A 15,196-nucleotide genomic window follows, 5' to 3' on the forward strand; every position below is an offset into this window, starting at 1 on the left:
GTTAACGAGCAGATACATTGACAGCGTGAATCTGCCTCTGATTTTATGGGAAAGGGGGATGCTGTCTAGCTGATTCACATTTAGTGTCACTGTGTATAAGATATGGAGACCGAAGACTGCTTGGTCCTGTGCTCCCATTATGAGCTCACGTGTATCTGTCTCCAACTAGAGACCAAGTGGGACGACTGGAGCAATGGGAGTGTAGGGGAGGGGATGGTGGACTTTAGGAGGGGATGTTGGGTTTGTCCTGGTGTTGGTTTTGGAACATTACATCCTGATGGATTTCATGTTTAATCAGCATATCTATTACTGGCTCTGGTCTTTTACAGAGGAGCCTGTTGTGGGGAATGGACAGGAGGGCTCAGTACTCTACTGTGATGTCTCTGAGGCTGTGAGGGGACCATGCTCCTGTCTGTCCACGCAGCCGTAGTTGTGACATACACACACGCGCATACACGCACGCACGCACGCACACACACACGCACACACACACACACACACACACACACACACACACACACACACACACACACACACACACACACACACACACACACACACACACACACACACACACACACACACACACACACACACACACACACACACACACACACACACACACACACTCACACACACATACACACATACATGCATGTAAATTATGCACACAAACACACACATGCATGTATGTACGCACACACTCACTCCCTCCAAACAATAGGGAAGACTGTGTGGAGGAGACCCTCTCATCTCAGCCCGTCTGTCACGAATGCTTTTTGTCACCAGGTGTTCTGTGGTTCCCCAGAGCTGGTTGCCAGGCAACCCCGGCTGCGTTAATACTGTATGAGCGGAAGAAGGACCAGGGGAAGCCTCTTGCCTCTAGAGCATGGCAACTGCTCCAACCACATCGGCGTGAGTATGAGACTGAGTCCCTCGCTCACAGCGCTCGCTCTTATAGCCGTCCAGCTCAAACACACACTGTTCAGTAGACAGCAAGGGAAACACTCAGCCACTGGAGCAGAGGAACAGGAAAAGCCTGGTTAGGTTGCTAATAATTTCCAGGGTGGAATCAACTTTCTGAAATCAGAAGTTGTTGCTTGATTTCATTATTTTTTTTCCTTAAAATTGAAAATCCAGAATAGTACATCAGCTGAAAGTGTTTTAAATTGCATGAGCCAAAGTTTGACAGTGCGAATTAATCTTTAAAAAGGAGAGTCAAGTTGCAGGTTGATGTGTACAGTACTCTAAAGTGAGAACGAGGACTAAAGTCTTTGGTGGAATCAACTGGGGTTTGCAAAGCAAAAAGAAGTGAGATGGAATTACATACATGAAACCGCTTCCCTCCTCACCTGCTCATCATCTGACTCCCCACTTCAACCTGACATCATCTCCCCATCAGAAAAGGAGTGGAGAGGAGAAGAGGAGAGCACAACTGCTCCAGCTCCAGCTCATCAAGGCTGAGGAGGAGAAACTGACCACAAAGCGAACTAGGTCACTACTGAGATGCAACTTGGGGAGGAAACGCTCAACTGCCGCGGGGTACGACATCCGACGAAAGAAACCTTTGAATTGGACAGCCTGGAAGACGAGACAGCCCTCTCCCTCGGATCCCGTGCCTCTCCACTGCCAAAGGATGAGAGGTGCCGACTTTTCCCTTAGTTGCCAGGGATATCTGTGCACTACGGAAAGGCAAACAACCCCTCCAGCATGTCCAATGCTATGTTCCTCCTGATGCTCTGCAAGGTATGTTATCTGCAAAATTCTCACCCTTAATCGTATGCAGTCAACTGGGGTGACCATAGGTCCAGGTGACAGTCGAGACAGGTGTATATATCTGCTTGTTGACAGCAACAGATTTTCCTATTTTATACAGTGTTATAGAAACTTATCAGTAGCCTAGATTTATCATCATGGGTTGTTTTGTCATTTTGCATTTTAACTAGGCAATTGATTAGTTATATTTTTTTGGACTAGAGGAAAATGTTGAAAAGTATAGTCATGGAAATAATAGGGTTTGAATCTTTTTTTTCACCAGGCAAGGTGTTAACTTATTCATGTCTGGAGGTAAAGAACAAAGCTGAGATTTGAGATTCATAAAAGTATGAATCCCCCCTTTAAATAGTGTTTTATGATAATTGAATCTCTTCTTTATAGTATGAAATTCTTAAACTTTTCCTCTTGAGGATATTGGGATATTGTTCTTTCACCATGCGGAATTGTCTAATTATTGAAATGAAGTGCTAGATGTACTGCACTGTACATGATACATTAGAAAATAATGTATCACAAACTCTTTATCTTTCTTTGTTGCTAGTTTTACATTCGCACAGATAATATAGAATTTGGTCAAGATCGATATCTGTGGTGTTGCTTTGTAAAATAAAAAGGTAATAGCTGTCATAATAACTGGGTGGTCAATCGTAAAGAGCAAAGGTTAAATCAAGGAAATCTCGTTAAAAAAAGATTCAATGCGCTTCAATATAGTGATCGTGTGTGTGCGGAGTTGTCAAATGAAATCAAATTTTATTGGTCACATACACGTGATTAGCAGATGTTATTGCGGGTGTAGCGAAATGCTTGTGCTTCTAGCTCCGACAGTGCAGTAATATCTAACAAATTCCACAACATATACCCCATACACATAAATCTAAGTAGGAATGAATTAAGACTATATACATATTGACAGAGTGATGTCAGAGCGGAACGGACTTAGGTTACAGTAGAATAGTATAGAATACAGTATATACATATGAGATGAGTAATGCAGGATATTTAAACATTAGTAAGTGACTAGGATACAGTAGAATAGTATAGAATACAGTATATACATATGAGATGAGTAATGCAGGATATTTAAACATTAGTAAGTGACTAAGATACAGTAGAATAGTATAGAATACAGTATATACATATGAGATGAGTATTGCAGGATATTTAAACATTAGTAAGTGACTGAGATACAGTAGAATAGTATAGAATACAGTATATACATATGAGATGAGTAATGCAGGATATTTAAACATTAGTAAGTTTATTTATTTATTGTTTATTTTATTTCACCTTTATTTAACCAGGTAGGCTAGTTGAGAACAAGTTCTCATTTGCAACTGTGACCTGGCCAAGATAAAGCATAGCAGTGTGAACAGACAACACAGAGTTACACATGGAGTAAACAATAAACAAATCAATAACACAGTAGAAAAAAAAGAGAGTCTATATACATTGTGTGCAAAAGGCATGAGGAGGTAGGCAAATAATTACAATTTTGCAGATTAACATTGGAGTGATAAATGATCAGATGGTCATGTACAGGTAGAGATATTGGTGTGCAAAAGAGCAGAAAAGTAAATAAATAAAAACAGTATGGGGATGAGGTAGGTAAAATTGGGTGGGCTATTTACCGATAAGACTATGTACAGCTGCAGCGATTGGTTAGCTGCTCAGATAGCAGATGTTTGAAGTTGGTGAGGGAGATAAAAGTCTCCAACTTCAGCGATTTTTGCTATTCGTTCCAGTCACAGGCTGCAGAGAACTGGAACGAAAGGCGGCCAAATGAGGTGTTGGCTTTAGGGATGATCAGTGAGATACACCTGCTGGAGCGCGTGCTACGGGTGGATGTTGCCATCGTGACCAGTGACCTGAGATAAGGCGGAGCTTTACCTAGCATGGACTTGTAGATGACCTGGAACTAGTGGGTCTGGCGACGAATATGTAGCGAGGGCCAGCCAACTAGAGCATAGAGGTCGCAGTGGTGGGTGGTATAAGGTGCTTTAGTGACAAAACGGATGGCACTGTGATAAACTGCAACCAGTTTGCTGAGTAGAGTGTTGGAAGCTATTTTGTAGATGACGTCGCCGAAGTCGAGGATCGGTAGTATAGTCAGTTTTACTAGGGTAAGTTTGGCGGCGTGAGTGAAGGAGGCTTTGTTGCGGAATAGAAAGCCGACTCTAGATTTGATTTTCGATTGGAGATGTTTGATTTGAGTCTGGAAGGAGAGTTTACAGTCTAGCCAGACACCTAGGTACTTATAGATGTCCACATATTCAAGGTCGGAACCATCCAGGGTGGTGATACTAGTCAGGCATGCGGATGCAGGCAGCGAACGGTTGAAAAGCATGCATTTGGTTTTACTAGCGTTTAAGAGCTGTTGGAGGCCACGGAAGGAGTGTTGTATGGCATTGAAGCTCGTTTGGAGGTTAGATAGCACAGTGTCCAAGGACGGACCGGAAGTATATAGAATGGTGTCGTCTGCGTAGAGGTGGATCAGGGAATCGCCCGCAGCAAGAGCAACATCATTGATATATACAGAGAAAAGAGTCGGCCCGAGAATTGAACCCTGTGGCACCTCCATAGAGACTGCCAGAGGACCGGACAGCATGCCCTCCGATTTGACACACTGAACTCTGTCTGCAAAGTAGTTGGTGAACCAGGCAAGGCAGTCATCAGAAAAACCGAGGCTACTGAGTCTGCCGATACGAATATGGTGATTGACAGAGTCGAAAGCCTTGGCAAGGTCGATGAAGACGGCTGCACAGTACTGTCTTTTATCGATGGCCGTTATGATATCGTTTAGTACCTTGAGCGTGGCTGAGGTGCACCCGTGACCGGCTCGGAAACCAGATTGCACAGCGGAGAAGGTACGGTGTGATTCAAGATGGTCAGTGACCTGTTTGTTGACTTGGCTTTCGCAGACCTTAGATAGGCAGGGCAGGATGGATATAGGTCTGTAACAGTTTGGGTCCAGGGTGTCTCCCCCTTTGAAGAGGGAGATGACTGCGGCAGCTTTCCAATCCTTGGGGATCTCAGACGATATGAAAGAGAGGTTGAACAGGCTGGTAATAGTGGTTGCGACAGTGACTGAGATACAGTAGAATAGTATAGAATACAGTATATACATATGAGATGAGTAATGCCAGATATGTTAACATTATTAAAGTGACTAGTGTTCTATTCCTTAAAGTGGCCAGTGATTTCTAGTCTATGCCTATAGGCAGCAGCCTCTAATGTGTTAGAAATGGCTGTTTAACAGTCTGATGGCCTTGAGATAGAAGCTGTTTTTCAGTCTCTCGGTCCCAGCTTTGATGTACCTGTACTGACCTCACCTTCTGGATTATAGCGGGGTGAACAGGCCGTGGCTCGGGTGGTTAATGTCTTTGATGATCTTTTTGGCCTTCCTTTGACATCGGGTGGTGTAGATGTCCTGGAGGGCAGGTAGTTTGCCCCCGGTAATGCGCTGGGCAGACCGTGAACGCGTGTACATTGTGTAGTTTTATGTACTGTATGCATGTGTGTGTATGTGTGGGTCCAAAAATCTGAGGGGGCACAAAGTACGTCAGGGTGGCTGGAGGGTGATCCGGAGGTAGGAGAATTTTGCATTTTTCAAACATCTGAAAAAACTATTTACTGCAGTCTATAGCCATAATCATTATGCTTAATAATTCTATGTAAAAAATATGTTCATTTTTCTGCATATCTAAGCATACCTCTTAGATATGCTGTATGTATCCTCCTGACTGGTGGTTCTTTTTTTAAAGAAACTAAATATGCTTCTCTGCATCTCTGCTAAAATCTAGGTAAATAACTAAAGGAATGTCAGTCTTATCCAGTACATTTTGTTATTGCTTGCTTTTCTAAAGTCTACCAACCACGCCAGCAGGCATGCCAGCTAAGATAGACAAGCTAGCTACTCTAACTTGGGGCGGCAGGGTAGCTTAGTGGTTAGAGAGTTGGACTAGTTACCGAAAGGTTGCAAGTTCAACCAAGTTATCTGGCAACAGCTCTGGGGGACATTTCTGCAGTCAGCATGCCAATTGCACACTCGCTCAAAACCTGAGACATCTGTGGCATTGTGTCATGTGAAAAAACTTCACATTTTAGAGTGTCTTTTTATTGGCCCCAGAGTAAGGTATACCTGTGTAATGATCATGCTGTTTAATCAGCTTCTTGATATGCCACACCTGTCAAGTGGATAGATTATCATGGCAAATGAGAAATGCTCACCAACAGGGATGTAAACAAATTTGTACACAACATTTGAGAGAAATTAGCTTTTTGTGTGTATGGAACATTTTGGGATATTTTATTTCAGCTCATGAAACATGGGACCATTTATATTTTTGTTCAGTATAGATATGAGGTTGGGAAATTGGATAACCTACCTGAGCTAGCTAAAGCCAACTTCATAAAATTGCTAGGTGGCTAGTAGAATTAAAGAGAAATAACAACAACAAAATGTTATGAAAAATGTCTATATATTTTAGGAAGGTGCATGTGTCTGAGGGTGCATGTGTCCCTGTGTCCCCTATGGGCATGATGCCGCTGTGCGTGTGTATGTGTGTGAATGAGTGGGGGGTTGTTGTTTGCTTTAATTCCACATTTAAAACAATGCCAAAAGCAACTCTGCCTGTCAGACCCAGTTAGCATCTGGGAATGTTTGATATGCTCAGAATTATTCAAGAGGCAAAAGGTTTCACTCTTCACTGATCTGCAGACGCTAAACTCGATTAGGTGTAGCTGGAGAGCCTGGATGTGTTGTTCCAGGTACAGTATGAACGTTTCCTTCTTTCCATGGTGATGCTCCATTTATCTCGGCCACGCTTCTGGCTTTTGCTCTGAAATCCAGGAACCAGGTGTGAATCATTACTATTTGAACAAGTATATGACCTGAAATGCAAACGCTTGCTTTGAACAAAAGTCTCTACTTTAGAAATCACATATTTCCTGGGAAATATCATACAGTATTTGGACTGCAACTGGATCATTTTTTTGCATAATGATAATTAACTATGATGGACTGCATTTGATGATATGCACATGTTTTTTTTATCCTCTAGTCACAAGTATTTTACTTTGGAAGTCTTCAGATATGAACTGTGCTTAGTGCAACCAGAAATCTGTAATTTGGTGTCGTTTTCTTACTATAAGCGTAAAAATGTGACTACTGAAGTACATAAAGTACATCACCCCCAAAAAATCGAACCTTAATTGTTTGTTTGAAAATCACTTTGAGCTGGTGCCTTATCTTCCAATTCCAAACGCAAGAGCCATTATGTACTTGGTACTCAAACAATCAGGATACACCCAGGACGAAGACAAAACCTAGGGAGAAGTACCATAGTGATGAGCTCAGGTGTAAAACAAAGTGAAGATGACATACGGTACCCATGTGGCCATTGAGTAGGGTGCATTGTATAGGCCAAATGTCACAGCTTGCCACACACCTTTCCTGTTGTAAAGCGTGAGGTTTGGACCGGCCAGCTAGCACAGTGGAGGTTTGTATGGAAGTACTCTAGAGCATTTGTTTGAGAGACGAACAGCTGCTCCCTGTGGTAAAGCTGTTTCTCTGCTCCCAGTTTTGGCAGGGACTCCATATCTCTCTCTCCCAAGTGCAGTTTATATCAGCAGCGAGCAGGCGTCTTCATGCATGAGGGCCCATCCAGCAGCATACTACACAATGAGTGCCATTCAGTTTGAGGGAAACCCTGTTTATAGCACTCCCCAAGGCGAACAATCACAGCCCATTGTTAGAGATCTCAGGTAAAGAAAGCACTCAGCCCACTAGAAATAATCGTTTGGCTTGCTCTTTCCAGGAATATGCATGAATACAAAACATTAAGATAAGAAATGATGTTCATATCTGAAGACACTTTCAAGTTGGATTTCTTCTTCTTAATTTAATTTGCCTATGCTTACCCAAGTGACATTTGCTGGATAAATCATGCTCCCGAAATGAGTAATTGATGAAGTATTGATTGGTTAATAGGTCTACATTTTTTGAATCGAAACTGGTGAATCGTCATAACAGTACCTCTTGCTTTTCCCAATCAATCACAGATGCCACAATACACTACCATATTTGACATACAGTATAGCTTGTTCCACTTCTAGTTGAACTGTCCATTAACCAGAGGCTCAGGAGCTCCCTTTTCCTCATGTTGGTGCCCTTATAATACCTGGTCAAATCTCTCACACTCACCTCTCACCCTACTCACTTCACAGACTCTCGCCAGACTGTATAATAGAGTAATAAATGTCATGATTCTGACAGGACATTTTCCCTGCCAAACTGTTTGAGAAAGAACTGCAGCAAGATAACGTAAAGGGAAAAATATAGAGGGGCCTGAGAGCCGAGCGAGGACATAACAAAATCTCTCCTCATGCAGACCTGTTCCAAAGGTTACACAAATTTAAATTACACCAATGGAGGATTTGCAAATGAGCCTTAATAATCTGGATGTCGCAGATGTTAATTATAGCAAACAATCGTGCGAAATTGGATTCATCATCAGCCACAGCAGATGAACTGTTTTCTGTGTTGTAGACATTGTGATGGATGGGTTGCAGACACCAGCTGAATGTTAAACTCTTACTTACGGGGGTTTGCCCTCATATGGATTCAACTCAGACTGTGGTGCGTTTGCTCAAAGCCCCACTGGGAAATTGTCTCCCAGGGAACTGAAAGGAGAATGTGTTTGTCCTGTCAATAAACTATCCTTCAATCCATTTGATTTTGTTTTAATTATTGATGAGGTGAGCCAGAGAAGCAATGATATGGCCAACAAATGGATTCCAACTGACAGTGGGTTATGCTAGCTCCTCTCCATGGGACATCCACTACATGACTAAAAGTATGTGGGCACCTGCTCGTCGAACATCTCATTCCAAAATCATGGGCATTAATATGGAGTTGGTCCCCCCCGTTGCTGCTATAGCAACCTCCACTCTTCTGGGAAGGCTTTCCACTAGATGTTGGAACATTGCTGCGGGGACTTGCTTCCATTCAGCCACAAGAGCATTATTGAGGTCGGTCACTGATGTTGAGCGATTAGGCCTGGCTCGCAGTCGCTGTTCCAATTCATCTCAAAAGTGTTTGATGGGGTTGAGGTCAGGGCTCTGTGCAAGCCAGTCAAGTTATTTTACACCGATATCAATTTTTTTCTTCCTGTATAGACCTCTTATGGGGCACAGGGGCATTGTCATGCTGAAACAGGAAAGGGCCTTCCCCAAACTGTTGCCACAAAGTTGGAAGCACAGAATAGTCTAGAATTTCATCGTATGCTGTAGCGTTAAAGTTTCCCTTCACCGGAACTAAGGGGCCTAGCCCAACCCATGAACATCAGCCCCAGACCTCCTTCACCAAACTTTGCAGTTGGCACTATGCATTGGGGCAGGTAGTGTTCTCCTGGCATCCTCCAAACCCAGATTCGTCCGTCGGACTGCCAAATGGTGAAGCGTGATTCATCACTACAGAGAACGTGTTTCCACTGTTCCAGAGTCCAATGGAGGCAAACTTTCCACCACTTCAGCCGACGCTTGGCATTGCGCATGGTAATCTTAGGCTTGTGTGCGGCTGCTTGTCCATGGAAACCCATTTCATGAAGCTCCCGACTAACAGTTATTGTGCTGACGTTGCTTCCAGAGGAAGTTTGGAACTCAGTAGAGTATGTTGCAACCAAAGACAGCCATTTTTTATGCCCTACACGCTTCAGCCCTCGGTGGTCGCGCTCTGTGAAATACTTCACAATTACAGTACTTACAGTTGACCGGGGCAGCACTAGCAGGTCAGAAATTTGTCAAACTGACTTGCTGGAAAGGTGGCATCCTATGACGGTGCCACTTTGAAAGTCACTGGGCTCTTCAGTAATGGCATTCTACTGCCAATGTTTCTCTATTAATATTGCATGGCTCAATTTTATACACCCGTCAGCAACAGAAATATTAGAATCCACTAATTTGACAGGATGTCCACATACTTTTATATATATAGTATACCATAATACAGATCAACTGAAAACTAGGCTCAAGCAGGGGCATAAATGCTCAAAATATTTCATTTGAATCATACTTTTGAAGTTGTCAAAAAGATGATAATAATCGCCACACCAACCACGGCTTATAGCAGGTGGTCTTTATATTTCTACTGTACATGAGTTTCCATGCTTTTGAAACCACGGAACCGTTAGAGGATCAAGCTTTGGTCCTCTGGGTCGTGTCCGGAAGCCAACCTGGCTGCTCCTACTGTGGGCTGACAACAGGCACCACAGACCTGGCTAATGCGGAAGACACATTTCAGTTGAATGCATTCAGTTGTACAACTAACTAGGTATCCCCCTTTCCCTTAATGTACGCTTCATAACCCATAAGCCATATAGAGACATACATGCAAGTGTGGTGAGTAATTTCATCCAGTGAGCCATTCGCACGATGACCAGTGCGTCAATCACGATGGTCTCTCAGCTGCTCCTTGACAATGTTTTCCACTATGTCATAGGGCAGCCAGTGTGTCAGTTATATCATCTTGGGCAATCCGCTGAGATAGGCTTCTGTTTTTGTAAAGCCCATAAAGCAATTTGTTTATTTTCAAGTCTTGCCTATTAAAGATTTCTAATGACATGTTAGTTTCTCTGCTCCAAATAATTTCCAAAAGTCAGTTGATCTGTGTGTGCATGTTCCTTATAGCTTTGCTACTACTATGTCTCAGCTGCCAACGTATAACAGACAAATCCCTGGCTGTGACCCAACTCTCTGAGGGTGTCTCAGAGGGAGTGGGATATTTCAAACCACACACTTGTACAAGTTACACACTTAAACATCTTTGAAACAGGACAAATATAAGAATACCCTATTTGACCTTATTGTTGATGTGTTTAATGATTTTGTGTTTCTATTATTTTCCAGACTGGTCTGAGAGGGAAACTGCAGACCTTTCCTGGGAAAATGGTAAACACTGCCATCTGTGATGAAGAAACTGGAATGCAAGACAAGGAAGGTACAGAGGAGTCCATTCTGGCCATGCTTGGGATCATCGGCACCATTCTCAACCTGGTAGTCATCATCTTTGTCTACATCTACACCACGCTGTGACTGTGATAAAAATACATTCCTATCGTTTGCATTGAACAGCACAGCAGACCTAACGGCTGCAGCCATGTTATTTGGCTGGGAGTTGGATCTGTGCCGAGGCGGTGCCGTGTTGTCGATCGACATTCCCAACATTCAAAGGCATCTAAGACTGTGTGATTACCGCGACGCTTGTAACCTACGGCAGGGTCACCGAGCGGTGTTGAGACTATGTCTATTGGAGACTGGACCATTCCTATGGGGCCTTTGTCCCGGGCCGTCAGTATCATCCCGAGTCTCTGATACTACTTTGACCTTTTAACCTGTAAATATGCATGAGGCTAGCGCGAGCCACTTGGTAAGTCAGCTCTCGAGATCCAGCTTTCTTACACAGGTACCAAGACAAGGAGAAAGTGGAAAAAAAGGCCTGATAAACATTTTGATATTAAAAAGGGAAAAGCATGATAATCATACCCTCAGAATGGACAGATTACATTGAAACTGTAGACTGGAGAAGTCATGTACATTATGATCAAATTGATAGTTGATAGATGATAACTCTATTTACACGAGCACTATCATATAGTTAAAAATTATGTTTACAGAAAAATACTTTGAACTGAGTGTGTTTTAGTGGGTAGGTGGTAGCAATGTGTAAGTCAACCTAAGTTTATGATGGTTCTATACTATTTATTGTTGTGTTCTGCTTTCTATTTTCAGGAAAATATATTTTGGACCCTGTTACTTTACATCATTATTTTATTGTACGTACAGTGATAGAAAAGGAGGCAACCGGTTTTTGTCTATCTGCTTTTTGGCACTAGCAAAATGGGAAATCTAAGACTTCTTGTTATTGTTGCTGAGAGAAATCTTCTCAGGAGTATCAAGAATCCAAGTAACTTAAGTTATGTTTCGTTTTGTTTTCTGGAGGTGGGTATTTGGTGAAGTAGGGGGTAGCATCAAATATGATCACAAATGTGCGATCTGCATGCGTCATGATATAGTATTAAAAAGCGCATTTAAAATGGTAGTATGGAAGAAAATATTATTGTTCTAAACTTTATCTAAATGTATATAGCATTTACTGAGCTTTCGAGCTTTGACTGAATAGACTCCTTTTTGTGTTGCCCTCTCCTTCAGGACTGTGCCAAGTCATCTAACGTAAACTTCTGCATATTAACTGCAATGCCTTGAGATGAGATGTATAGTGAATTTAAAAGCACAATTTGGAAATTACTATTCACAGTAAGTACGAATGTATGGGCAAATGTGTGTAAAAATGTATACGCTGAAGCCTACAACCTCTTATGATTTCAAAAAAAGTGCCTGAGTTCAAGTTCAGTATCTCAATCCCATCGTTCAGATCTCAAAGCAGAAGAAGATAATATGCAAGGGGATCCAGTGGCAAGACAAACCACACAGAACAGAATCTGCAAAAGTGCTTGGCTAATTAACCTGGATGTAATGGCTATCTAAAACATCTCCAGAACACTGGTAATTAATTGCAGATGATCCTAACTCGTATTATGATATCCTCCAACTTTGTCTACTCTTGATTTCCCTGTAAGGAGCCATTCGAAAAGGTTCGGAATTACTCCCAAAGGTGACTGGTTCCTGTTCCTATTCCTCCAGACATAGCAGATATTTGGAGGAGGTACAGTAGTGTAGTAAGTACATGGGCAGTGTTGAGAATGTATTTCAGATTTGTAATTGAATTGTAAGTCCTTGCCTTTCTGTTTCTATTTATATTCTTGTGTAATTTAAATGCCTAGTGAAACCATCTCTTATTAAATGCAGTTTCATAGCATTGCATGGGTCTCAGTAACCATGAGCATCGTTTTATTAACCTTTGACCTGATATTATAAAATCCCAGATTTAAGCTTTTATCAGATAATTCTATTTTTATGTAGTTGTACACTTATCTTTGAATTCTCAGAGCCAGTTTTCCAGACTCCTGGACTAAAAAGCTCTGACAAATGTAGTGCTTCTTAGTCCAGGATTAGTCTTAATCTGGGTCTGGGAAACTGGCCCACAAAGCCTATTATACATAGTTTGATGGGTAATACTAGAAGTAAAAAGAAAAATACTTAAATCTTATCTTCCTATTATTATTTTTTTCCATGTCTAAGATAGTTTTTAAGCTTGCTGTTTTGTTAAAAAAGAATTTAATAAAACCTATTCAAAACTATATTATGAAATTACACACAGTGTTGCCTTAAATGTCTTCAGCCAGACGTATATTTAGTAACTCTCATAAGTCGTATGAGTTTCCAACATTGTTCGAAGTTGAGAGATTTAGTGATGGGAAATTTGGGAAATAATTTACACCGGAATATGAAAAGGCACTCATAATCACTCTCAACAAGAGCTTTGAAGAAATAACTTGTTTTACACTGACAGTCAGACAGAGATAAATACACTGCTTTCAAGTGAGGGCAAAACATTTTAATTTAGAGTTAACAGTGTTTCTTCTCCGTCAAATTCCAAATCAAACTGAAAGACAGAAAACAAGAAATGAACACAAAGCACGGCGGACAAGGGACCAAAACTAAATCATCCTGAACAAGTTTATTTTTATTCCGTCTCCTCGTTGTTTGAACGACCATAGATGTGTTGAAATAATTTCACTGGAATCCACTGAAATTCCAAACAGACTGGGAAAAAAGACAGCTTAAATCCACATTTCTTATATATATTGGATTAAACAACGAATCAAGTAAACAGAGTTGTTTGAAGATGCACAGCTGCTTAAATTCAACCAAGCCCAGGAGCCGGCTTTAAGCTATTGTTTCACCTGGATACAGCAGCCAACACACCCTCAGATTATTTCCCTTTGAAGCCAAGAGATGCTTACTGAAGAATGGGTGGAAGACTGCAATGTACAAGAGAGAAATGATTCAATCAAGGTCATTGTCCATGAAAGCATACAGGCTCTATATAAAGGATGCACTGAATTTAAGTTTTTAATGCTATAATCTGGATGTTCAAATGTTAGGTTGGATAACATATTCAACAAACAAACATACAAACAAACATACCAACAACAAGATACTGTATGCAGAGAAGGGCTGGGAATTGCCAGGAAACTCACTATACAATATTATCACCCTACTTAGTGCCGATAAGATACTGCATGCATTGCCATTCTCACTATGTACAGTATATGTATTGCGATTCGATACTGTGACTTTATTGTGATTCGATGTTCCAAACATGTTGCTCACCATATGTCTGCTGTAGAGGGACAAGAGAGAGCCATGAGAAAGCGAGTTTTGATCAGTCATGGAAATTAAAGTGCTGAAAACAAATTGGTTCCCTATATAAAAAAAAATTGGAGAACAAGCTATATAAGAAAATGCAGGTACAGTCAATTAGCACAAAAATAATATTACGATGTACAGCAGCTACAGTATATTTATTAATGCATTCTATTACCATCTCTTATTCACTAGAGGTTCAACCCAAACTTTAGAGCTGCTTTACAAAATTAATTATTCCAATTACAGTGACGCCAAACTATTTTGAGTTATTCTCTGCCAAATTGTAAACACTACATAACAATGCAGGCATATAAAAATTCAGTATCCATACTTCAACAAGACATATCACACTGAGACAGCATATACTCTGTCTCTCAAATGATTATTCTCAACAAGAAATAGGGTCCAAAGTGTCATCTGCCCAAGGCACGGCCCCAATCAACCCCAATAAAAAACAATGCAAAGACAACAACAGGATTAAACACTGTTTGGGATCCACATTTATCACGTTATTCCACCTGTTTAGGTGACAGAAAAGAGGATACAGTAATACTGCCATGTTTTTATGAAGCACATACCCTTGTCAAATCAAGCTCAGATGTTTCCAAGTCAAATGGTGAGCATATTCAAAGTAATTTGCATTCCGTGCAATATTATGACAGGCTATAACGAGTTGAGTTGCATAATCTCACAGAGGTAAGAAGGGGTGGTAATCCAGCCCAGATCATTTTGCTTGATTCAGCTTCAGAGTTCACCTTCTGCTCTCATTCTGAAGGCTTGTTCCCTGAAGCAGGCTGTCGGGGTCCTGTTGGTTCCAAACTTGGTGCATCGGTACCACTTGCTGTGCGGTAGCAGAGAGAACAGTCTATGACTTGGGTGGCTGGAGTCTTTGACAATTTTTAGGGCATTTCTCTGACACCGCCTGGTATAGAGGTCCTAGATGGCAGGGAACTTGGCCCCATTGATGTACTGGGCCATACGCACTACCCTCTGTAGTGCCTTGTAGTTGGATACCAAGCAATCCCATACCAAGCGGTGATGCAGCCAGTCAAGATATTCTCGATGGTGCAGCTGTATAACTTTTTGAGGATCT

The 15,196-nt window shown here is 41.6% G+C and overlaps 1 protein-coding gene across 1 annotated transcript; it reads left to right on the forward strand.

Annotated features, from left to right (window-relative positions):
* Positions 1-847: 847 nt before the first annotated feature.
* LOC135507370 (protein TUNAR-like) lies at positions 848-12,983 on the forward strand. The gene is made up of 2 exons (XM_064926922.1): positions 848-915; positions 10,681-12,983. Exon 2 carries the CDS (start codon positions 10,720-10,722, stop codon positions 10,864-10,866), a length of 147 nt encoding a protein of 48 aa, XP_064782994.1. The 5' UTR covers positions 848-915; positions 10,681-10,719; the 3' UTR covers positions 10,867-12,983.
* The last annotated feature ends 2,213 nt before the right edge of the window (positions 12,984-15,196 follow it).

The sequence above is a fragment of the Oncorhynchus masou genome, chromosome 21 (assembly GCF_036934945.1).
Source record: "Oncorhynchus masou masou isolate Uvic2021 chromosome 21, UVic_Omas_1.1, whole genome shotgun sequence".
Classification (NCBI taxonomy): Eukaryota; Metazoa; Chordata; class Actinopteri; order Salmoniformes; family Salmonidae; genus Oncorhynchus; species Oncorhynchus masou.